The sequence below is a fragment of the Rhinolophus sinicus genome, linkage group LG16, assembly GCF_036562045.2.
Source record: "Rhinolophus sinicus isolate RSC01 linkage group LG16, ASM3656204v1, whole genome shotgun sequence".
In the NCBI taxonomy this organism is placed as follows: domain Eukaryota; kingdom Metazoa; phylum Chordata; class Mammalia; order Chiroptera; family Rhinolophidae; genus Rhinolophus; species Rhinolophus sinicus.
Window position 1 is genome coordinate 38,177,170 of NC_133765.1, and position 23,027 is coordinate 38,200,196.

A 23,027-nucleotide genomic window follows, 5' to 3' on the forward strand; every position below is an offset into this window, starting at 1 on the left:
CTAAGCAGCCATGTGCTCTGTGGTTGAAAGAAAGAGAAAGCCGTCAAACAGGCCCACTAACCGATGGCCGGGACCATCATCGGCCGGGACCTCTGAGTGCCAGCACTGCCGTGGGGAAAGCGCCGGCCCGCGTGCTCTGCCCTGTCAGCCCGTCCTGCAGACGCTGGGTTTCCTAAAATCTAACGACAAAACAACAAAGTTGTGAGTCTTGCCAGCCGTGGGAACAAAAGAATTAAGTTAGCCAAATCAATTCAACTTAGAAGCAGAAGCTCTAAAGGCAACTAAACTTAGCTTTTAACTGAAAGGTTAGCTGAATGACCTGCAGAGGAAGGCTGCTCACCCCGGCACCCCATCAAAGTTGCTTTCCGACACACGGGTGGGGGTGGAGGCAAGAGAATTCCTCAGGAGGCAGCTGTGTCACGGCTACTGCAGCAGAAGCCGGATATTCCGACCCAAAGTGAGAATGGCTCCAATATCACCCATTAGCCCGCTGGTGCCTCTGGCCGTGTACCCCTGACCTGGTCTCCACAGGGCTGGTCCTCCAACGATCACAAAAGTGGGCAAACGCTTCATTGCCACGTCCCGCTGACACAGAGTTGTATGTGAGGTTACCGAACACTCAAAGACAGAAGTTTCTGTGTGTCTGAAACTCAAGGCAACGTCCCGACCCTAACCTGAAGACACGTCACGTGCAGGACTAACCTGCATGTGTCTGTATGACGCACACCTCTACCTGGCACTAGGGTAGAATCGTGTAAGAGAATAAAGCACAACCTCCAGCTCACTGGGAACTAATCTGAGTCCGGAGGTTGTAGGGACCCAGGGAAGAATAAGGCTCATTACAGGTGGTGCAGGATCGGCGCCCCCTGTGGTCAGGTCACAGACTGCAGGGCTCAGCCTCTGCCTGTGTGTGCAGTGAAGAGGTCAGCGTGACAGGAGCGAATGTTCTGGAAAGAGGACGCAATATAGACATGGATGAAGCCTTGAGTGAGTGCCTCCTCCTGAAACCAGTAACGAGCCTGGAAGACAGGCAAGGGGGGTGTCTAGAGGCGGTGATGGAAAACTCATTCTGAAAACTGGATGAAGAAAAAAAAAACGAAACAATATGCAAAAATGGATCTCTTCAATAATTGTTCTCCATTTTTTTCAATTATGAATGAAGGCCAAAAACAACAACAACAAAAACCAAAGCCACAACAAGAAGAGAACCTTCTATAATACCAGTAGTCACCAGTCAGCCCCCACGGGTCGTTTTGAAAACGTATGTGTTGCCAAACTTTTGGACGATCACAGTTCAGCTAACCCTTAATTAAAATTTAGATTCAGTTGTCCTTTAATCACAGAGCCGTAACCATCGCTGATTGGCAGGTGGGGGGTGGTCACTGTTCTACAGCAAAGTAAAGAGTCCCCAGCATGGCCAAAGGTTGGGAGGCAATGGGACCCAGAAAATCAAAGCTGCGTGGAAACTAAAGAGAGCCAGCAGTCCCCAGGAACGGCACCCAAAATAAGCACACAAAATGAGGGATGGAAACGGATTGGTGTGGCAAGCAGGTGTGAGGGGTGCACGTCACACACCAAAGGGCCTTCTGCCACGCGGGGCGACGCCTGTGCGTGGTGGGCAGGTGCCCTACTGTCGAGCGTTTTTGTGCTTTTCTTCCAGGCGTCCTGGAAGTCCTCCGGACCCGCGGGCTCGTCCCAGCCACACTTCCTGGGGGCAGAGCTCTCCGGGCTCCGGGGGGCATCGTCGCTCCTGACGACGTGACCGGGGTCCACCTGCTCCCCAAAGTCCTCTTCGATGCTGCTCTGCCGGGTCAGCGTCCGCCGCCGGGCCAGCAGGGGCCTCAGACTGCGACAGGGGCAGGGCCCGGGGCCTGGGCTGCTCTGGGCGGCCGAGCTCCGGAAGCTGAAGCGCAGCTCGTCCTCTTCACTGCCACAGTCCAGGCCGCTGTCGGGGCTCCTGGTGGCCGAGCGGCCGAAGCGACAGCCTCTGTCTTCGAGCAGGAAGTCCTCGGCGAGGGTGCTGGCCGCGGGGCCCCTGGGTTTGGCGGGGAAGCGGGAGCCCTGGCCCCGGGGCCTGCAGGGGTGCCCTAAGCCCTGCCTGTGCACGGACTCGCTGTGCTCCGCGTCCTCCTCGGCTACTTCTGGGATACTGAACAGTCTCGTGCTGTGCTGGGGGGGGCCCTCAGGCGGCTCCAGGAAAGCTTCAGGGGTCCTATTCTTATAGCACTCCTACGGGGGGAGTGCGACAACCAGGTACCGGAAAAGTGTGTGAGCAAGCGTGAGGTGGGCGAGGGAGGGAAAGAAAACACACAGCATTAGTCTCGGAGGTGGTGGGGGCGGGCGCTGCTCCCGGGCCGGGCAGATGGCATGCTGAGCCTGGGCTGCAGGTGACGGAGGAACTGGCCGAGGGACGGAGCCGGGCGGAGCACTCAGGGAGCTGCCCTCAGATGCCAGCGGTTGTGGGACCGAGCCACGCAGCTAAACCAAGGAGAGGGGGCAGCCTGGCCCCACAGAGGCAAGGACCAGGCGCTTGGTCCTGTGACACGGCTGTGCCCAGAGTGCCAGGGGATCTGCTCCCCACTGCCTGGGGCTGCACCCAGAATCTCAGAGGGCAGCTGCCGCTGGGTGCCGATGTGACCAGAGACGAGTCACAGAACAGTTACTGCCACTTCCGTTCACTTTCTAGTACTTCGCTGAAACCTTGCCCGTTCTGTTCCCTGTCACCTTCCTGGGCTGAAATGTACGTGTGTGAAACCTGGGCCTTGTCACTGAGCATCGTGTCCTCACTGAGGGACCAGTGCCTGCTCCTGTCATGCTGTCAGTGTTCGCAAGGGCCTGGGGTCTGCCTGACCCTCCTCCAGGTCCTCGACTGCAAGGCCCCAGTGGGGAGCCGTGGCCCAGCTGTCCTGGGCCCTGGGGCCGGCATGGAGCTGGCACAGCCAGGAGCCGCCTGGTGAGCGGGAGGGAGTGAGCACTGCGTGTGGGCACGTCCTTGCCCGAGCTCGTCCCTCAGCTCAGCCGCCACTCCCGCTGAAGGGCACCCGTGGGGTCGATTCCCCAGCCAGGCGTGTCCCAGCCTTTCCCCTCATCGCCTCCCCAGGTGCTTGTGCAACCGTGTCCTGCCTGCCCCCCCACCAACCTGTGGGCTCCGTGAGCACAGGGACTGTGGCAGGTTTACCTAGTGGGGTCTGCCACATGCGTGGAACCCACTGAGTGCCAGGTGACGACACTGATACACCTGCACTCAGCTGGCTGAGAACGAGGGCTATCCCGCTAGCAACTGAGGAACGTTCTCAGGGCAAAGAAGAAATGGGTGCAGGCAGGACCCAGCCGGGAGGTTTCCAGGGCCAGGCCAGGAACGTGCAGAGCAACTGGGCCCTTCCCGCCAGGAAACAGGCTCAGCTGCAGCTCAGTGTGTGTGTGGGGGGGATGGCGAGCCCACGGCGCCAGATCCCAAACCGTCTGGGATTTCCTAGCGAGGCCGATGTCCAGATCAGCCTCTGAAATCTCCTGATTTTTAAAATAATGTAAGAACACTGTGGACAAACTAAAGTGAGCCAGCAACTGTGATTGGCCCCACTTCCTGCCATGTCAGCGGCCCCACTTCCTGCCACGTCCTCACCACTTCCTGCCACGTCCGCTCCACTTCCTGCCACGTCCTCACCACTTCCTGCCACGTCCTCACCACTTCCTGCCACATCCTCACCACTTCCTGCCACATCCTCACCACTTCCTGCCACGTCCTCACCACTTCCTGCCACGTCCTCACCACTTCCTGCCACGTCCTCACCACTTCCTGCCACATCCTCACCACTTCCTGCCACGTCCGCTCCACTTCCTGCCACGTCCGCTCCACTTCCTGCCACGTCCTCACCACTTCCTGCCACATCCTCACCACTTCCTGCCACATCCTCACCACTTCCTGCCACGTCCGCTCCACTTCCTGCCACGTCCTCACCACTTCCTGCCACGTCCGCTCCACTTCCTGCCACGTCCTCACCACTTCCTGCCACGTCCTCACCACTTCCTGCCACATCCTCACCACTTCCTGCCACGTCCTCACCACTTCCTGCCACGTCCGCTCCACTTCCTGCCACGTCCTCACCACTTCCTGCCACGTCCTCACCACTTCCTGCCACATCCTCACCACTTCCTGCCACATCCTCACCACTTCCTGCCACGTCCGCTCCACTTCCTGCCACGTCCTCACCACTTCCTGCCACGTCCTCACCACTTCCTGCCACGTCCTCACCACTTCCTGCCACGTCCTCACCACTTCCTGCCACATCCTCACCACTTCCTGCCACATCCTCACCACTTCCTGCCACATCCGCTCCACTTCCTGCCACGTCCTCACCACTTCCTGCCACGTCCTCACCACTTCCTGCCACATCCTCTCCACTTCCTGCCACGTCCTCACCACTTCCTGCCACGTCCTCACCACTTCCTGCCACATCCTCTCCACTTCCTGCCACGTCCTCACCACTTCCTGCCATGTCCGCGGCCCTTCCCGCCAGCTGTGATCTCCCAGGGGCTGGGGGCTGCGCTTGTGGCTGTGGGACGTGGCCACAGGGTGTTAGGATGACCCTGCGTGCCCTCTGGGCTTCCCACCCGGGAGAGAAGGTGACCTTTCATGTCTTTGCTCAACACCTCCCAGGAAGCACCAGCTCAGGAGCTTCTCCACCAAAGGAGACCTGGTGGGAGCAGGAAAGAACAGCCCAGCTATGAGCACTGGGGGGTCCTGGGAGATCACACTGGACTCCCCCGGGGCAACTCCCTCCATCAGTACAGGCCACTGTGAGTCCTGCTGGGCGGACGGGGTGAGTCTGGGAGCTGGCGGGGGCAGGGAGCCGTGCGGGGTTTGCACAGGGACCTGGCATGCTCTGCAGCCGGGGATTTTGCAGGAGGCCCTCAGTCAGTCTTTCTATGTGAGCAGATGCTGGGCTGGCCGCCAGATTTGGGTGCTGCCTCCTGTCCTCCATTCCAATGCAGGACCCTAGGATCCTAGACAAATGCCGTGGTCGGAGCTCCACGCCCAGTACGAGTCTCCTCTCCAAAGCCTCTCCATTCGGAAACCCCACAAAGGTCCTACGGCGTCCAGCCTTTTGTCTACCCCCCGCCCCACTAGGTTGGGAAGGGCTGGAGCGCAGGCCACGTCCATCCTCGCGCCCCCAGCCACGCGCAGTGCTAGGCACACAGAGGCGACCAGTTCTGCTGCCAGTGGAGCAGGTGAATGCCCAAGCCAGGGAGCCAGCGCAGCAGGGGTGGGACAGGGACAGGGACAGAGGACGCACACCGAGGGCGAGCCTCATACTGGGCCCGCTTCCCATTGTCCTGACCTCCCACATCGCAGGTGGAGATGTGGGGCACAGCGGGTGCTGGTGGGAGGATTCTGAGAAGGGGCCCCCAGCGTGGCTGCCGCTCCACGCCCAGCTGTCCCCTGGCCTCAGCTGCCCCCACCCTGGCCCTCTCTCCTGCTCCTCCCTTGTGCAGGGCCACCTCACTGCCTTCCTCCTGTGGGACCTTTGCACAAGCACCCCCAGCCGGCCCCACATGGGGACCCCCAGCTCTGACTCAGGCTGGGTCCTACTCTCCTAGCTGCTGAGTCTCTGGGTGTGGAGTGAGGGAGTCTCCATTGTTCAATTTGTCCCAATTCTACGACTGGTGCAGAGCTGGAGGCCCCCAGGAGGGTGCCAAATGGGTTCCCCCAAGCTCCTTCACCCAGACTTTTTGGCAAAGAGAAGGGACCAGAAGGACAGGATTCCGGATACAAATTCAATGGCGAGAAAGCAGCTGATCCAAATCGGTGGGCTCCCAGGGGCAGGGCACGCCGCCCTCTGGAGCCGCCTTCCACAGCCCCAGCGAAGGGACAGCACAACTGAGGGAGCTGGTGTCCCAGCCACTGACCTTCAGGGCGTTGTGGGACGTGCCGCTGGGCCGCCGCCTGCCCCCCTCCTCCAGCTGCATCTCCGAGCACAGCTCCTCCTCATCCTCTTCCATGATGTCCGAGAGGTCGGACCCCCGGCTGCTCTCCGTGTGGTACTCGTCTCCATGGCAACAGTGCGGCTGGGGACAGGAAGGGGACATAGCTGAGCACCACGTCAACGCTGTGAGCCCCCCATGCGGCGCCTCACCGCCCTTCCTTCCTGTCTGCTGCCTCGTGAGCTCACAGATACGGCGGTGTCTGTGTGTGACGCCCACTCCTGAGGTGAGGAGGTGGGGCAGGGGGAGGACCAGGCCGCGTCCCCCACTTCTGATCCCAGACGGGGACAGGCGCAGGGACCCTTGGGCTGCAGGCAGGAGACACCACTAGGGCTGGGAAAACGCCATTCCTCTGGGTGCTGTCAGCTTCTCCGACTTGGTGGCTGGACCAAGGCTCAGGCCAGGGGTTGCACACTCAGGTGGCCATACGGTGAGGGGCACAGAAACACATACGTCAGACCTAGGGCCACCCAACAGAGTGGAGGGTGCTGGGCAAGTGGGTGTCTATGCAGCTCGTAAGGCATTTAGGGTCTTAAAGAACACTGCGTGGTCTAAAACACACACACACACACTGGGCAGGCTCGGGACCTCCGTGCGCTGTGCGCCTCCCGTGCCCAGCTTCGTCACCAGCACCAGATGGAGACTGTGACAGGGACGAGGCTGGGGACAGAGTAAGAGCTTTACCAGAAAAGCCTCCATTGAAATTGAGACCGTCTGTGGTACCGTGCAAACTGAAATGCAGACAGCCCTGCTGGGGGCCGCTGTGACGGTGCCAGGCCCCCCAGGCGACAGCACCCCCCATTCAGGATCTCTAGTGGTTAAAGCAAAACAAGGAAACCGGCAAAAGCTCAGCCACACGCCCCGACGAGCTCCAGGGCTGCTGCGTCTGTTTGACGGTTGTCCTCCTGTGGGACCACAAATGTGCTCGGCAGCATCTGGAGACATTGATTCAAAGTACCCGTTTCCACCACTGCCCTTGAGAAAGATGCATTAGCACTTCCAGGCACACCAAATGCACGGCCTGGGCAGCAGGGGGTTGTGTGAGCACTCAAGTAGGAAGGTTCCGGAAGGTTCCTCCTGAACCGTTCCCCGAGAGGTGGCCTGGAATGTTCTCAGCCAGAGTAGTTTCTGTGGCAGCGTCTGCACTGCTCCAGCCCTAATTCTTTCAATCAGCCCCAAGCAGAAGACATAAAGCCAATGGGTTGTAAATGAACGAACAGACGCCAGGCTGGTTTCAGTGAGGTCTTCCCAAGGCACAGGGGAAGAAGTCCCTACATGACAACAGTCTCACCCGCTTCAAATCCTGGGAGGAGTTAGCGATAAACTCGGGGGATGGAAGGAGGTGGCTGCGGTTTGCCAGCTACTTCACTGACGAGCCACTTGCAGGAATCCTAGGAAGGGGTAGGCACGGGACGCTGGCCTGCCCACGAGACGTAAGGGGGTCTGATGTTGCTGCTGGAAGAGGAACATGCCTGCGGAGAAAGCCGCCGCCTCTCCTCATCCGTCCTTCCCTTCCTTCTTGGGATGCTGTCTTATGAGGTGTGATGAGTGGAGCTACGGCAGCCACTTTGTGACCGTGAGAGAAAAGCCAAAAGAACGGAAGGCTCACAACGGAGCAGGTGGATGAGCCTCGCAACCTCCTGCCTGAGACTTCCTGCGATGTGGGGCAATTAACTGTCTGTTATCTTCGTCATTGCTAGTTGGGCATTCCGTTTCTTGTGGTAAAATTAATGCAAATAGAGTTATTTCGATCTTGCAGATAAAGAAGCTGAGGCTTCCAGGAGCTGGGCGACATGGTACAGGGCTACGGCCGGCAGCGCAGAGCCGGGCGCTGACACCCCTTTCTTAGGGAGGTCCTGACACTGTGGAGCCGTAGGGACATGTGTTGAGACTACAGGGTGTCTTCAAGCGCTGACACTCCATGATTTCAGGACTGTCCAGGCCCCACCCCACCTGTTGTCCAGTATTAATCTTGACCGTTCATGGACATTTCCATTAGAAGGTGCGCAGTCAGAAACGAGACAGTCACACTGGGTGGACGTGTGGCTTACAAGCCTGGAGGGGAAGCATTGACGTTTTGTCGCTCTGAGGGCAGGGCGCTCACCGTGTCATTTCTGAATCTCCCATGATGCCCAGTGCACAGATGACCAATAAACATCTGCCCAGTTGACGGAAGTGAATAAACAGATGGTAGGTTTTGCCTCAGCAGCGACCAGGTGGTTCCCCTAGGGGTACCTGGCCCCAGGATCACCCCATGACCAGGTAGCACTAGCACAGGGCAAACACTTCTGAAATGGTCCCCAAGTGGGGCCACAAATGCAGTGGCAGCGTTAAATCTGAACTTCCCCAATCCACTGTGACTGTCACGTGGCCTGCGACCTCTCCCCCTTCCTCACGGGCCCAGCAGTCTCTGGACTCCCAGAGACTCGTGTGGCACTGCCGTGGGCTCCACGCCTGGCACTCACCGGCTTGCCAAGCTCAGAACCTTTCAGGAATTCGTCCACCGACGTGCTCCTCCTCTTGATGTCGGGGGACTCGTAGCCGTCCTCCTCGTCGGAGTTTGCGTACTGCCCGCCTCGCTCCAGGAAGACGCTCCTTGTCTCTAACTTGGAAGGAAAAAGGAAAGACACGGCTGAGGAGGCCGTGGGGAGGGGCGGGCAGACGGGCTTGAGCGGGGCTGCAGGGGGCAGAGGCTCCCAGGCTCCCTGTCTTCTGGGTTCCAGCCTTTCCTCTGCTCAACCTGCAGCTCTTCTCGGAGCCACTGCGTGAAGTGAAGGGTCCCACCGTGCTGGCTCCTGGGTTGTGACCCAGGCCAGCTCCTCTCCCCCTCCCCTCCCCACCCACGCTCACAAAACTAGTTATTGACTTGGCTGCAAGTACCCTGTGGACAGCGAGGAGAAGCCTGGATCTTAATGCGGCCACTTAACAGTTCCTTGAAAAAGGATCTCAGATGTTTGTTTTCTCTCCACACCTGAAAGGGTCGGTGGCTGGGAGCCAGGAGCCCCAGGCCTTCCTGGGCCCGTTCTCGGGGTCCTGTCTGGGGGTCTTAGGGTTGTAGGAGGCAGTGTCACCCACCAGCCCTTCCTGCCCCTGAAGCTTTGCCGAAAGCTCCCGGCTGCGATGGCGGCTCAGCCGGGGTTTCCGGGACCTGCGACATCAGAGCACAGGGCGTGGCCCGTGGTAAAACGTGCACATTCTGAAGCTTTTCCTTTAGTCAGAGGCCACAGGCTGGTGTTTAACTACTTTTTAAGCATCAGAGGCCACTACTGAACAAACTGAGGTTTCACAGAAACGCCCGGGCTCCAGGTTTCAAGAACCCGAGACGCACCCATGGCCGCCCTCCTGCCTCCCAGTGCCCTGGTGTGGCCACCTGTCAGCTGTGATCCCGGGGTTTCTGGACCCAGCGGCCAACACCTGGACGCTCAGGAAGCGGGGGGTCTCCCAGCACCAGCATTCAGACATGGCACTGCCAGGGGCCACCGTCCAGGGGGGACCCTACAGGCTGGCGGGCAGTGCTGGGAGGGCCGCTGACAGCCACTGCCCCCGCCAGGGCTCTGGGCACACAGCAGACACCTGGGCACCCTAGCGACAGGTGCTCCCAGGCAGGGGGGCGCCGTGCAGTTCAGCGCCAGGTCCTGGCAGAGGACACGGAGGCCTGGATGGTGCCGCGTCTCCTAGGCGTTCGTTGCTGAAGCTTCCGCGTCTCATCGCACATTGTACCCGGTTGTGGCCCCATCACAACGCACACACTCCCTGCCCCACGGCCATTCCCAGGAAGAGGCGTGGGAATATATCTATGTATGTCTGCTGTCTGTTACGTGTATCTGTGCACACACACACACACACACAGAGAAACGGGCTGAGCCAGCCCAGATGTGCCCCGTTCAAGTAGACAGGTCCCCAAGCCAACTTCCAGGAGTCACCTCCAGACCCTGGGACAGACCAAAGCCTGCCGAGCCACTGGGCCCAGCGTTTCCTAGCGAGGCTGGCACATAACCATTTCCCCTGGTGATGGGTCTATGTTCGCAAAATGGAAACACATTTTGGTTCCATCGGGATCAGGCCTAAAAACCCACCCCAGGAGTGGGCTGGGGGAGAAACACGCCACACGTGCTGCGTGCACAGCACACACAGGCTCGCGGGGCTGAGGGAAGACCCCATACCCACGGGGGCACCAGCCTACTCACCCTGCTGCTCTCAGCCACTCTCTGGGCAGCTTCCCGGGCCATGGCCTTGGCGACAGAGGTGGGCACTGGGGCCCCCTGCGGCTGAGGGAGGACACGGCTGGGCGACGGCGAACGCCTCCCGGGGCCCAGGCCAGGCGGTGCCAGCATGTGACCATGGGCGGGGGCCGGCGCCCGGCTCTGCTCCCAGGCCTCGTCCACTCGGACGTGGGGACCCAGGTGGTCATCTTTGGTATCAGGGACTCCGGCACTTGCTAATGGCTTCGGGGTGGGTGTTCTCGGAGGGGCTGGAGGCACCAGGAGGTCGGGGGGAATGGCAGCGATGGCAGAGTCCGCGGACTCGCCCTGTGCAGAGAGGGTCCGCACGGTCACACCCTTGGCATCCAGGCTCCGTAGCCGCACGACCTCCACGGCCGTGCCATCCGCCGTGGGGGCGATGACCTCAGCCACCTGCCAGAGAGAAAGCTGCTCACAGGTGGCCGGCACCCTGGGTGGGGTGGGGCGCACGCTGCATAGTCTGTACTCACCCGCTGCCCCTTGGCATACACGCCATAGCCCGTCACGGTGGCTCCGTTGGACAGCCCGGTGGTGGTCAGGGCGGGCGGCTTCCAGGAGACGTGGACCATTGCTGGGGTGGCCCCAGCTTGGACGGTGACATCCTGTGGGGAAGCCGGAGGACCTGGGGGACAGAGGGCAGAGGAGCCTTCAGGGCCTGGCCTTGGGCAGGTGAGCGGTTACTACGCTCAGCAGGTCTCACCTGGAAGGGGTCATTCATTAGAGGCACAAACTCCTAGTGATAAAATAAGGAAACCACGAGGACGTAATGTACAGCCAGCACCGTAATAACCGTGCGGTGACAGACGGTTACTGGTTTACCGGCTGATCGCTGTTGCACACTGAAACTCGTATGATATTGAATGCCAGCTCAACTTTAACGGAAATAAAACAAAATACGAGAAAAAAAGAAGTTGACAGGGCAAGGATCTCTGAGACTAGGAGGTGTGAAAGCGAAGCAGGGGCCTGGGCGGGGGCGGCTAAGGACACCCCATTGAGCTGTTCCAACCCCACTTCTGTCGCCCGTCTGGGACCACCGGTTCCCCGGTTCTCTGTCTGTGTGACGACACAGCTACCTGGGCCCCGTCTCCAGGCCCACCTGGGACTCAGGCCTGGCCAGTCAGCCCCATGAGAGCTTCAAGGTGGGCCGAGGGGACCCATGTCTGGCAGAGGGCGCCCTCTCTGTCCTCTCCCTCCCCTTGTGCCCGCCTCCAGGACAGAGTGGGGCTCTGCTGGGGCCACCTGAACCTGGCAGTCCAGCTCCACACACAGACCTCCCGTCAGCACCTGCTGGCACGTGTCCTTTGGTGCCTGAGTCGGAACCGCCTGGAACTGCAATCCAGCAACAGGTGTCGGGCCTGTGGCCGTGACCCAGGTGGTTCCTGGAGGTGGCAGGGCTGCCTGTCCTGCACTGTGCCCGGGGGGTCCCTGTCCTCTAGGGCTGGGGCACAAGCCCCACATCTTCCTGTGTGTGAGCCCACAGCACTCTGGAAAGGAGGCAGGCCATGATGTCACATCCTCAGACTGTCCAAGTCCCAAAGCCATGACCCCCAAGGCAGGAGAGGACAGGCCCATGGGAGACCCTGTGCTCCCCTCACGCGCCTGCCCACACCGACACTTCCTGTCCTGTGACTTCAGCATCCTGACCGTGCACGTGAGGACACGAAGGCTCCAGGGACGTCACTCAGCCACCAGCGGCCACCAGCGCCGGCAGGACCCACATAGCACTTGCCTGTGACCCGTTTGCAAAGACAGGACAGTCACAGGCTGTGACAAGGCAGCCCCGAACACTACGACTGCAGTGTGTGCCAGTTACACCTCAGCTGAAAATCTGGCAGCCTGGCTCAGGAGGGAAACCACACAGACGCCAGACGGATGGGCCCTTCACCCGTGACACGTGTGACATGTCGCCTCACTGTTGTCAAGGACAAAGGGCAGGAACCGCCCAGCCTCAGCTTTCTCGGCACCTCTTTCTACATAAAGTGAAACCACAGTAGAGACCCAGGGTCTGTGGGTGAAGAGAGACTCGAGTGGCTGCAGGCCTGTCACCTCCAGCCTCTCTGGCCACGTGGGCCCCGAGACGGCGACAGGGCAACGGGAGGGCTCCGACATTGGCTACGTGGGGCATTGAGCACAAGCCACATCTGACATTGCTCAGGAGGCGGCCCATCACACAGCGGGGGCAGGGGGTCCTCACGAAGGGGACGCTTCCCCACACCTCCCACTCCGTCATCTCACCGTCCGGTCAAAACCCTCCCCTTCTGGACAGGAGATAAAAATGGTCTGCTGTGGTCTGAATGTCCGTGTCCCCCAAATCCATGTGCTGAAATCCTACCCCTGAAGGTGATGGTACTAGGAGGTGGGGCCTTTGGGAGGTGATGAGGTCAGAGGGGGAGCCCCAGGAGTGGGGTCAGTGCCCTTCTAAAGGGACCCCAAAGAGCTCTCTCGCCCCTCCCCCCAGAGAGGACACGGCGAGAAGAGGGCCGGCCAGCAGTGGACGAGGAAGGTCTGCCGGCGCCCGGACCTTGGGCTTCCAGCCTCCAGAACGGTGAGAAATCAGCGTTTGCCCTGAAAGCTGCCCAGGCCGTGGGCATCTGTCCTAGCAGCCTGGAGGGGCTAGGACACCCCGTAACTGGGAGTCGCCCATGGGGACACGCCACGTGCTCAGCAGCTGGTCCTGGGTGCCCATTCCTGTCCTCCCAGCAGTGTCAGCGGGCGCCGTGCCCAGCTGTCCGAGGCACATGCCCCTCACCTCTCCTCTGGTCCCCAAGGCTCCCGTGCCGGTGTTTCTGATCACGGGAACCCCACAGTAGGCATCCATGAAAAGAGAGGTCCGTGACCCCATGTTCAGGATTGACATCCCCTTGTCACGCAGGAGGACATCAGGCCATCAGACGAGGGGACTGAACTGACCCTTCGTAAACCAGTCCCACAGGCACACGCCCTCGTAGGGCCATGTCTGTGCCCCGCTCGTGACGCTGCTGCTCTGTGGGGCAGCCTGCAGTCGCGTGTGGACCCCGCAGGCACCGGGCACACGGCAGGATGAAAAGCAAGTCTGTGGAGCCCGGAAAACCGTCGCGTTCAATGGAGGGCAGAGTCATGCTGGACAGCAACTGGGCTGCCAGTAAAACTGCCCAGCAGACTGACCGACGAGGACAGTGCCAGGCCGCTGTGACCAACGCAGGACTGAGAAGGGCCGGGGGCCAGCAGATGGTGCCCACGGATGCTTCTGCACAATGCCCGGCTGCCCTTCCCAGGAGCTCGGGCGCCCAGCCTGGGCACGCGGGCGGCAGCCTGTCCACACCCGCAAACAGCAGCACGGACCTGGAGGCCAAGGTGGCTGCTGCCCTTTAACTCAGCCACACCAGGGTCTGGATAAGTCGGAGAACGAGCAGACCCACAGGCCTGGCCATGTCACCCACGTGTTCGCAACTCCCGGGGGTGGGTGTGTGGGAAGGGCAGGGGAGCCCACCCCTCTCCTGGAACAGCTGAGGACGCGAGGGCCCGGGCGACACAGGAGGAGGGCCCAGAACCAGCACAGGGTCTGCCCACGTCCCTCCATGTGTGCCATTTCTACCACAAGGGAAAACGGGAGGATGTGGGTGCTCGGTTCACTGTTCCACTCCACGTGTCTGGGAGGCAGTGTCACCGGGACGATGTGACTCTCCCGGCCCCGAGGACGGTCTCATTCCTCCCATCTTTTGGAGGACCAACCTCTTGCTCATGCAGGTGTTAAAAGAAATATCTCCAACACCATGGCCCCGAAACACAATCTTCCCTGTGTCTCATACACACACACATGTACACGCACACACATACATTTACACACATGCACACATTCATACTCATGCATGTATACACACTACACACAACCACACTCATACACACACGTACATGCACACATACACGCACACATGCATATTCACACCACACAGATACATACACACATGCATGCATACACGTATGTGTGCGCACACATACTACACACACCACACATGTGTGCATACACACATGTGCACACATACATGCAAAGCACACACAAATACAAACATACATGCACATACACGTGAATATACACATATGTGCATATACACACCACACACATACATGCACACATGTGCACACACACACACTATATTCCATACTTCAAGAGCGATTTAAGGGATTTTCCAGGAGAACGGTGGCTGAACGCAGCTCTGCCCTTCGGCTCCCTCCCACCACAGGTCTCCATGTCATGTAGGGGGTGACATCTGGTGTCCCCCGGGGACCGCAGAGGGACGGGCTCACCTGCAGGCAGCGTGGAGAACTCCACGACGGCCTCCTTCTTCTCCCTCTGCTCCAGGGGCAGCTGCCACGGCACCTGGTGGGGCCTGGCCAAGACCTTCACCTTGTGGGCCGTGTTGGGCCTGAGGTCCCACAGCTGGTACTTGTAGCTGGCGGCCTTGACCACATCCAGCTCCTGCTCGTCCAGGAAGACCACGTGACTGTAGTTACTGTTGCTGGGCATCCAGGACAGCTGGGCGGAGGTCTGTGTGATGCTGTCCACCCTCAGGTGCGAAGGAGCCACCACCACATCCTTGCCCACCAGCAGCGTGCACTGCAGCTGGTCTGAGCTGCCCCTGCTCGTGACGCACTGCACGGACACGCGGTAGGTGCGGGCCGCCATGTTGAGCTTCTCCACGAGGGCCTTGGTCCTGCCGGCCGGCGTGAGGCTGCGGCGTGGCTCCTGGTCCACGAGCACGGTGTAGCTGCTCACAGCCCCCCAGCCCGGCGGCACCACCGGCGGTTCCCAGCCCACAATGACACTTTTGGCAAGTTGTTTGATGAGGGTGATTTTCCTAGGGTAAGGCACGACGTCTTCTGCAATGTCATCCACGTTCACGTCCAGCGTCCCCACACCGTTGTCAGTGACGCCGGCGTCCAGGCGAGGCGGGGAGTGCAGGTCCAGAATGTTCTCCCCCTCCAGGCCGACGCCGGGACGGCTGATGAAGCCCCGATCCTGTTCAGGCCCCAGCGTGCTGAAGCGAGCCTCACTGTCTTGAACAAAATCCACAAAGTTGGAGGGCACCAGACCCCTCTGCCCATCCAGCAGCTCGCCTGTTGGGCACCAGGACAGAGTTATCACACAGGGCCCCGAGGTCCTGCTGGGTACTTGGCACCTCCCCCCACGGGGCCACAAGGCAAGTGACAGGATGGCAGTGGATTCCTCATTTTTGTACAGGACTCTGCTCAATGTCACCTCCTTGGGAGCCCGGGCCACTGATTACCCCTCTCCCCCATCCCGCCACCTGCTTAATGCCCCCCATCCGTCAGCCTGGTTCCTCCATAGTGCCTGTTACAACCTGAACCCACCCAGCTCATTTCCCTTCGTCCATATGCTGACTCCCAGCTCCCGATGGGGACAACACTCTTTGAGGGCAGGGACCTTTGCTGCTCACTACTGAGCAGTCACAGAGTGACGCATGGCACAGTCGGTACGAGGATGAACAAACGCACACAACGTGATTTGGGAGGCTGAAAACAAACATGTTCCTCTTAGTTTTGATTGAGGGATCATACGGAAGAACTAAAGGGGACTTGACCCCCTCGCAAAGCGCTGTCTCATCTTAATGAAATTCTCCATGCGTCCATTTGGGGTGGAACAGTGACTATTAATTTGGTGCCACAACCACCTGTAAGTTGAGAGGCAAAAATGCACCACCCCAGTAGCTCTTGTGGCTGTAAGTGGTCAAAGTGGACTTCTCTGTGTTTTGTGAAATGGTCTAACTTCTGTGTGTTCTCTCTACTCAAGGGGCTCAGAAGCCTGCTCCAGGCAGAAGCCCGGAGAACTGACAAGCGTGGGTCATCTGCCAGCACCAGCGGGAACGGACCATCGCCCACTCGTTGCAGAGCCTGCAGAGGGGGCTTGCTTGGACGGGACCCAGGAGGCCAGGAACTGCTCCCGGTGCAGCCCCTGTAATAGGCCCAGGAGCGGGCATGCCAGCCATTTCATTAGTTACGGCTTCTTCTAGAATAAATGAGGACTGAGCCTGCTCCTCACCCTACCAAGGTGCCTTATGGGTGCTCTCTAAACACAGCCTGATTTAGATTTGGGGAAGATGATGGTGATGGTGATGGTGGTGATGATGGTGATGGTGGTTATGGTGGTGCTGGTGGTGGTTATGGTGGTGCTGGTGGTGGTGATGGTGGTGATGGTGGTGATGGTGGTGATGGTGGTGATGATAGTAACTCACATAACTGAGCAATTACTATGCATCAGACCCACTCCATGTCTAGGCCTCAGTTATCCTCACAGCCGTCCCATAGGTGGGGATTGTTACTACCTGCATTCTATAGCCAGGGAAACTGAGGCATAGACAGGTGACATAAGCATCCCACTGTCACACAGACGGTGGAACTCTGACCTTTGCAGCCTGCCTTTAATCAGGCCCCTGGAAAGTTTATGTGGCACAACACTTGGCCTGGTGTCAATACTCTAGAGATTTCCAGCAAGGGTTTTCTGGCAGCAGCCGTGGGCACACTTCTACACCAGTGTGCAAACCAGTGGTAGTAATGTGAATTTACTTTGCCACCCAAATTTCTTGGGTGACTGTCCTCAGCCACGGTACTTCTGCAGCTAATGTCAGTGACTCAGTCCACAGGCGGGGTCCCGCTCGGGAACACTGACGGAGGCAACCTGATCGCACGCCAGCAACACCCAACACCAGACTCGGGCTCCTATCTGCTCTAAGGCCACTAACTCCACGAGGTCATGACAGAGAAAGCTGCCAGTTTTGCAGGAAATAGTCCTGCTCAGGAAACAGGAAGAAACCAAGACCCTTCTGTTTGTACTGGGCAATTGCAAAGTTTAGGGACATGCATGGGGAAACTTGATGTACGAAGCTGCTGGTGCTGTCACATGTTCACCCTGAACCTAAAATGCGGCAAAAGGTTAGGCGGAGTTCACATTCCTGAGTTCACATTGTGGGAGGTGACCACGAGAGGGTAATCAGGCAGAAGGTGGGGCCAGCCCACCAGTGGGGTCGCACTGAGCCAGGGGAGGCAACCTGGATGGCCCTGGCCCTGCTGGAGAGAGTATCAACTGGGGGCCCCCCCAAGTGTTGGGCGGTAAGAGGCAGGAAGGAGAGACCCTGTGGAAATGAGAGGGTCCTTTGGCCCATGTGTCTGCAGCAGCTGCCTGGGGAGCTCTGAAGATGAACACAAACAGAGCGTCTCCACTGAGTGTCACACTAGGAAACACCCCTCAGTCATCAAAAGGGGAAAACTGATAACTCTGGACAGCATGAAGTCAGAGCAGAGGCCGGGGCAGCCAGGAGTGTGTGGGGACCTGGCCTGTCTGGGGGGTGGACCAGCCAGTGTGCCGACCGTCGCCACGTTCTAACAGACCTTCATAGAAACCGTCCTCATCCATGTCCCCATAGACGTAGAGGTATTTCCCCGCTGTGAGGGGCAGTTCGGCCTCTGGGTTCTCATTCGGCCCATCAAAGGGGTTGTAACTGGAGGGAGAAACAAAACTCGCTCAGTGGTCGCACGGGACACAGGCTGACGCTCGCCGGTCCCTCACAGGTGCCGGGCTGGCACGCGCCGTTCGCTCCTTTACTGAGAAAGTGCAGGCCTGCATGAGGGCTCAGTGCTGAGTCAGCCCTCTGTGCACGGGAAATTCAGGCCGCCTCAAGGAAGAAAACAAAACGACAATTCCGAAACCGAGCTGTGCATTTGGCACCTTTGCATCAGATGAGCATGTGATGATGGAGGCAGAGATTGGAGTGATCTGCCTACAAGCCAGGGACCCCTGGGGCCCCGAGAAGCTGGGGGAGACAGGAAGGGTCCCCCACAGGCCTCAGGGGGCGTCGCCCTGCTGACACCTCCATTTCTGCCGTCCGGCCTCCAGAGCCAGGAAAATAAATTCCTGTTGTTTTAAGCCACCAAGTTTGTGATAATTCTAGGAAACACACACTCTGCAAACTCTTTCTATCAACATGGACAAACCGTGTCATCCTCCAAAGCGTGGCTGAACCACCTTCTCCCCGTGCCTGGGAAACGAAGTCCGCAGCTTACAGATGTCCCAGACCCACCACCGCATCTGCCCCAGGGCCCCCGCGCTCACGGCTCTCGGCAGGTGCACAGAGCATGGCTCTCACCTGTAGCGGGCGACACACAGGTGCACCTTCCCCGAGCACCTCTGCTTGGAGGTGTTGGAGTCCCGTTCATTGTCCATCTAGTAAAGACACAAATGACATTCGGGTATGAAGCTGGAGGCCTGACGTTTTGTGCGGGAAACACACAGGTGGCCTCAGACGGCCGAGCTCCTGTGAGACGCTGCTGCCCAGGGATAAAGTGGCCCTCGTGTGGATGTTTTTATAAACTGGACTCGGGGTGAGGACCCAGGCATGGGAGACTGAGAAGCAGGACCTGCAAGGGTCCTGGACAACACAGACCGACTCAGGGTTATGCCGTCTGCCCTCACGGGCTCCGTCCCGGGGTGGTGGGGGGACAGACATGCCCACTGAGCTCCGGCGTCCATTGGTGCCTGGGCTTCCGGACAGACATGCGGGGAGACTGTTCTTTCCTCCCGACCCCTCAGCCCCCTCCTCTGCTGTGTGAGTCCAGAGCGCGAGGATGGAGCAGCCGTCTTAGGGCGGAGGGGAGGGAGGGGTCCCACGCTGGCCACTGGGGCGAGAGGGGTGTCGCCTGCTCTCCCGAGAGGGGCACAGTGAGCCCATGCCCAGCCCTCCTCATTCCACGCTGTGCACTGCAGGCAGGGTGGGCTTCACAAGCCGGAGTTAGGCCAGGTCACCCCCTCGTAGACCCTTCAGGGGTCCCCACGGGACACAGGGCAACAAACACAGAGCTGCCGTGGCCTAGGGCCCGACTCGTCTCCCCTCGGTCAGCTCACGACAACCAGGGGGCCTCTTCCTGGCTCCTTCAGCACGGCCATCTGAGGACGGCCCTCTACCACCTCTCAGCACTCGGGGTCGTGGGCTTGCTACACTGTGTTCACAACACTCATGTTACCTGATTTTTTAAATGTTGGTTGGTTTACGGCGGTCTCCCCCAGGAGAATGCCATCTCCAGGAGAGCAAGGAACCCCTCTGTCCACATGAGGCCCCCACATCCTGGCACACAGTAGGTGGTCAGTGAAGACTGGCTGAGGGACTCACAGGAGGGAAGGAGCCGGGAGGGGGAGGGGGAGGCGGTCGGGGGAGGGGAGACACGGCACAGGCGGGCCAGCTGGGCCTGCCGGGCAGCACTCACCTCTAGCTCAAATCTGCATCTTAGGTTTCTGGATCTTGACAGATAAGTGGGTTTGACAGACAGAGGCTCTGGCTTGTCACCAGGGAGTGGGAGGGACCGGATATATTCACCAATTGCAGTGCGGCTTCCTACGGAGCTCTCCTGACCTGGCCACGACATTGGGACAATAGGAAAAGGCGACAGATGAAATGACAGCACATCAATCACCTGCCTTCCTGGTGCCTCTCCCCGTTTTGGGCACCAGCCTCGGATGTTCTTTTGGGGACCCACCCAGCACCCACGCTCAGTGCACACCCCCGCTCCGCCAGCCGTCTGGCCGAGTCTACTCCTGGGCATGACAGTGGCTCAGTGCTGATGGCCGTGCTGCCCACGAGGTGGGACGGTCAATCAGAGAGAATTCAGTGGGCGTCAGGCACAGAGGCCCTGCCCCTGGCGTCACACTGAGGACAGGCGGCTCAGTGCGGCTGCAGCCCTGCTGTCCCCAGGAGCAGTGTGCCCGACAAGGGAGCCCGCTTGTGGAATGAGGCACCGTGACATGGACACAGAGGACGGGGTCCTGCTGACGAGGCTGGAGCCCTGAAGCCTGCTGCCCCGAAGCCAGACCTGGCTCTTCGTCTACTCCAACGAGAATCACCGAACAGGCTCAAGGGCTTGAGGACCCTGAAAAAGCACGTGCTGGCCTCCTCACATGACCACTCAACCAAAAAACCTTTTTCCACCTGATAAGAACTGCGATTGCCTCACCCATTCTTACCCTACAGCTTCCACACCTCACACGTCCCTTCCTGGGAGTGGCCTCCCCTGACCACCCCACTAAGTGGCCCTGAGTCACTTTCTGCCTTGTCACCCTGTCCCCCCCTTGTCACATCTGTCTGAGGGGGGGCTACCCAGTCACCCATCTGAACACCTGTTCCTTCTCCACCCACTGAGGGGGCTGCACACAGGGCCTGGCCCTGGGGTTAATGTCAGCCGCACGTGCTCAGTACATGGGTGGGGGGACGTTCAGACCCCCTTCCCTCTGTCCTGTTTTTACAGCCCCTTGCGTTCTGTCTCATGCGTGAGCAGGAAAGGTAAGAACAGGGAGAAACCTACAAGTTCTGTGTCGCATGGAATTCCCAAGGGGTGCTGACGCTCATCGCCCCGACACTGCCAACTCTTTGGACAGGTAGACGTAACCGTGACCTGTTCAGCCTGTGCCGCGGGGGGAACTGTCAGTAGAGAGAGGTCCCTGACCGATCAGGGCTTTCCCTGTGTCTACACTGGACACCTTCAGGGAGGGTTCATTAAATGCTGCTGTCACCACTTTGCCCGAGCGAAGACAAACCCCCCGCATGATGCACGAAGTTAAACATTCTGCTCCCCACTCTGCCGTCTAAATACAGACGTGACGGACGGGTGTTACTCTTCCCCGCCTTGCTGGGCACAGTGCTCCAGGCACGTCCCCGCGCCATCAGGAAGCTGCTGGGGTGAAGGAGGGAAGCAGCTGGGGCACAGATGCGGCTGGCGGGCCCCAGCGCAGCAGTGGCTGTGACCCCCACCAGGGCCTCGGCCTTGCCCGTCTGTGGCGTGGGGTTCACGACGGCCCTGAGCACATACGCTGCCAGGATCACACCTGCTGACACCTGTGCAGGGCTCAGAACGGAGCGACGTGCCTGGTGAGCTCAATGTCGCCCTCGTCGGGGTCGCTGGTGGCTTCCCAGATGCCAGACGCACATGCCTGGTGAGGGTAGGGGTCACCAGCCAACCCCTGTCCCCCGGCCCAGGCTGGAAGGGTCCAGGCACTTACCTGTGCCGATGGAGGGCGCTATTCCGTTCACCAGCTGTGGCAGAGGCTTGCTGGGGGTTGAGGGGACGTCCGTGGAGGCCCCGGGGGTGCCGCCCAGCAGGTCGACCTGAGCCGCGTGCTGCCGGAACTTGTGCAGGTCTCGCGACAGCAGGCGGAACTGCTCGCTCTGCGCCCGGCACTTCTCCTCCAGCTCCCGCACCTTGCACTGCGGAGGGGCACACGTGGCGGTCAGCGGGCGCCGGAGGTGGGCACACCTGTGGGTGAAGGCGGCGCCTACGTGCACGTCAGTGTGGTGTGCGTGTGGTGTGTTTGTGTGTGTGCGGTGTGTGTGCGGTGTGTGTGCGGTGTGTATGCGGTGTGTGGGCTGCCTCCTCCCTGCACGTGGGGACAATCTGATAAAACCAAGCTTCCCACGCAGCCTGGCGTCTGGCCAAGTTCCCTTCCAGAGCAAACGTGGGGGCCACAGGTGCCAAGAAATCCTGCGAACACTCCGACCCCAGCCAAGTCACATGGTGCGGGCTGTGCTGCCTGGGCACTTTGTGGTTGGCATGCCTCGCCATGGCTGTTTGAAATCTGGCATGTGAGGCGGTGACACAGCCCAGACTTGGGGACAGCCCAGCCGCTAACCCACCGATATGCTGTTCTCCTGGCGACGCCCGCCCTGGGTGCTGCCAAAGCTCAGAGCACACGGCTTTAGCAAGGAAGGGCAACTCTCCCTGCGGGGTTGGCAGCCACGTGGTGACCCTGCAGACGATGTCTCGGGGGCACACGTCAGGCAAGGGCCGCCCGCAGATCCCTCCTGCTTCCTCTGGGGCCTGCCCAGCCTGGGCCCAGGCTGCCTGCCACCCACTCTCACCGAGTGGGCCTGAGCGAGTCCCTCCCCGGACACTCATGGCCTACACGTCCTGTCCTGGTGCAGAAACAGGCTTTGTGCCCTGCTGGGTGCCCACATCACGGACGGGCCCATGGAGGGTCCACTCCACCCCCTCACCCTACAGTGTTCTCTTCATGGCGCCTACCACCCCCTACGTTTCACCAGCTCCACGATTGCTTCTTGTCTGTCTCCATGACCACACAGTAAGCACCCAGCCTTTGCTTGCTGGTTCCCTGAGATATCCTCGGTGCTCTGCACAGAATTGGCACAGAGTAGGTGCTCAGTAAATGCTTGCTGGATCAGGGGAAAAAGGGACCCCGATTTGCAGGCATCAACTTCCCTGTGGCAGCGCCTGTTACATCTGCACGGACGTCCCTGCACGGCGCAGGCTCCTTACACGCTGCTGCACGGAAAACCCCATCCACTGCGCTGCCGATTCTGGGCGTTGTCTGGCTCCTCCCACTGAAGTGGCAGCTACGAGAGGGCAGGGACTTTTGTCTGCTTCCTTCCTGCTGTGTCCCCAGTGCTTGGAAGAGGGCTTGGTACCAGCTGGCACTCAGCACATCTGGTTTCACAGAGTTTGCGTGGGAAAGCAGGAGCCACAGGGATGGTGACAGACTGACCCTCAGCCTGATGGAAGGGCCAGCAGTCCCACTTGTCCCCATCCTGTTCCAGCATCGGCAGCAAGCTTCCCAGCTCCTTCGTCCAGAAGCAAGTGCTATTTATGTCTGAGATCACAGGTTTCTAAAAATAAACCTAACAAATCCCAAACCTACGATTAAGTTCTTCGATTCATTAAAAAATCAGCAGGATTCTTCTTTTAAAAAAGCTGAATGAGCTTGGCTGCGATCGCTGTCTCCACCGAGGGAGGCACAGGTGGGGAGAGCGTCAG

General features: G+C 59.7%; 1 protein-coding gene across 21 annotated transcripts in view; it reads right to left on the bottom strand.

Annotated features, from left to right (window-relative positions):
• Positions 1–23,027, bottom strand: part of RIMBP2 (RIMS binding protein 2) — a 124,403-nt gene that overhangs the window by 12,203 nt on the left and 89,173 nt on the right. For 14 of the 21 annotated variants that reach the window (XM_074321025.1, XM_074321028.1, XM_074321023.1 and 11 more), the window contains 11 exons: positions 21,262–21,466; positions 19,476–19,621; positions 18,362–18,438; positions 17,607–17,716; positions 14,508–15,317; positions 10,694–10,845; positions 10,170–10,616; positions 8,448–8,588; positions 5,908–6,066; positions 1,576–2,229; positions 62–179 (listed from right to left, as the gene is read on the bottom strand). In XM_074321025.1, the coding sequence (XP_074177126.1) occupies positions 62–179; positions 1,576–2,229; positions 5,908–6,066; positions 8,448–8,588; positions 10,170–10,616; positions 10,694–10,845; positions 14,508–15,317; positions 17,607–17,716; positions 18,362–18,438; positions 19,476–19,621; positions 21,262–21,466 (3,019 nt within the window). The remainder of the gene's footprint in view (positions 1–61; positions 180–1,575; positions 2,230–5,907; positions 6,067–8,447; positions 8,589–10,169; positions 10,617–10,693; positions 10,846–14,507; positions 15,318–17,606; positions 17,717–18,361; positions 18,439–19,475; positions 19,622–21,261; positions 21,467–23,027) is intronic. The other 7 variants (XM_074321032.1, XM_074321033.1, XM_074321030.1 and 4 more) reach the window with 1 other exon arrangement.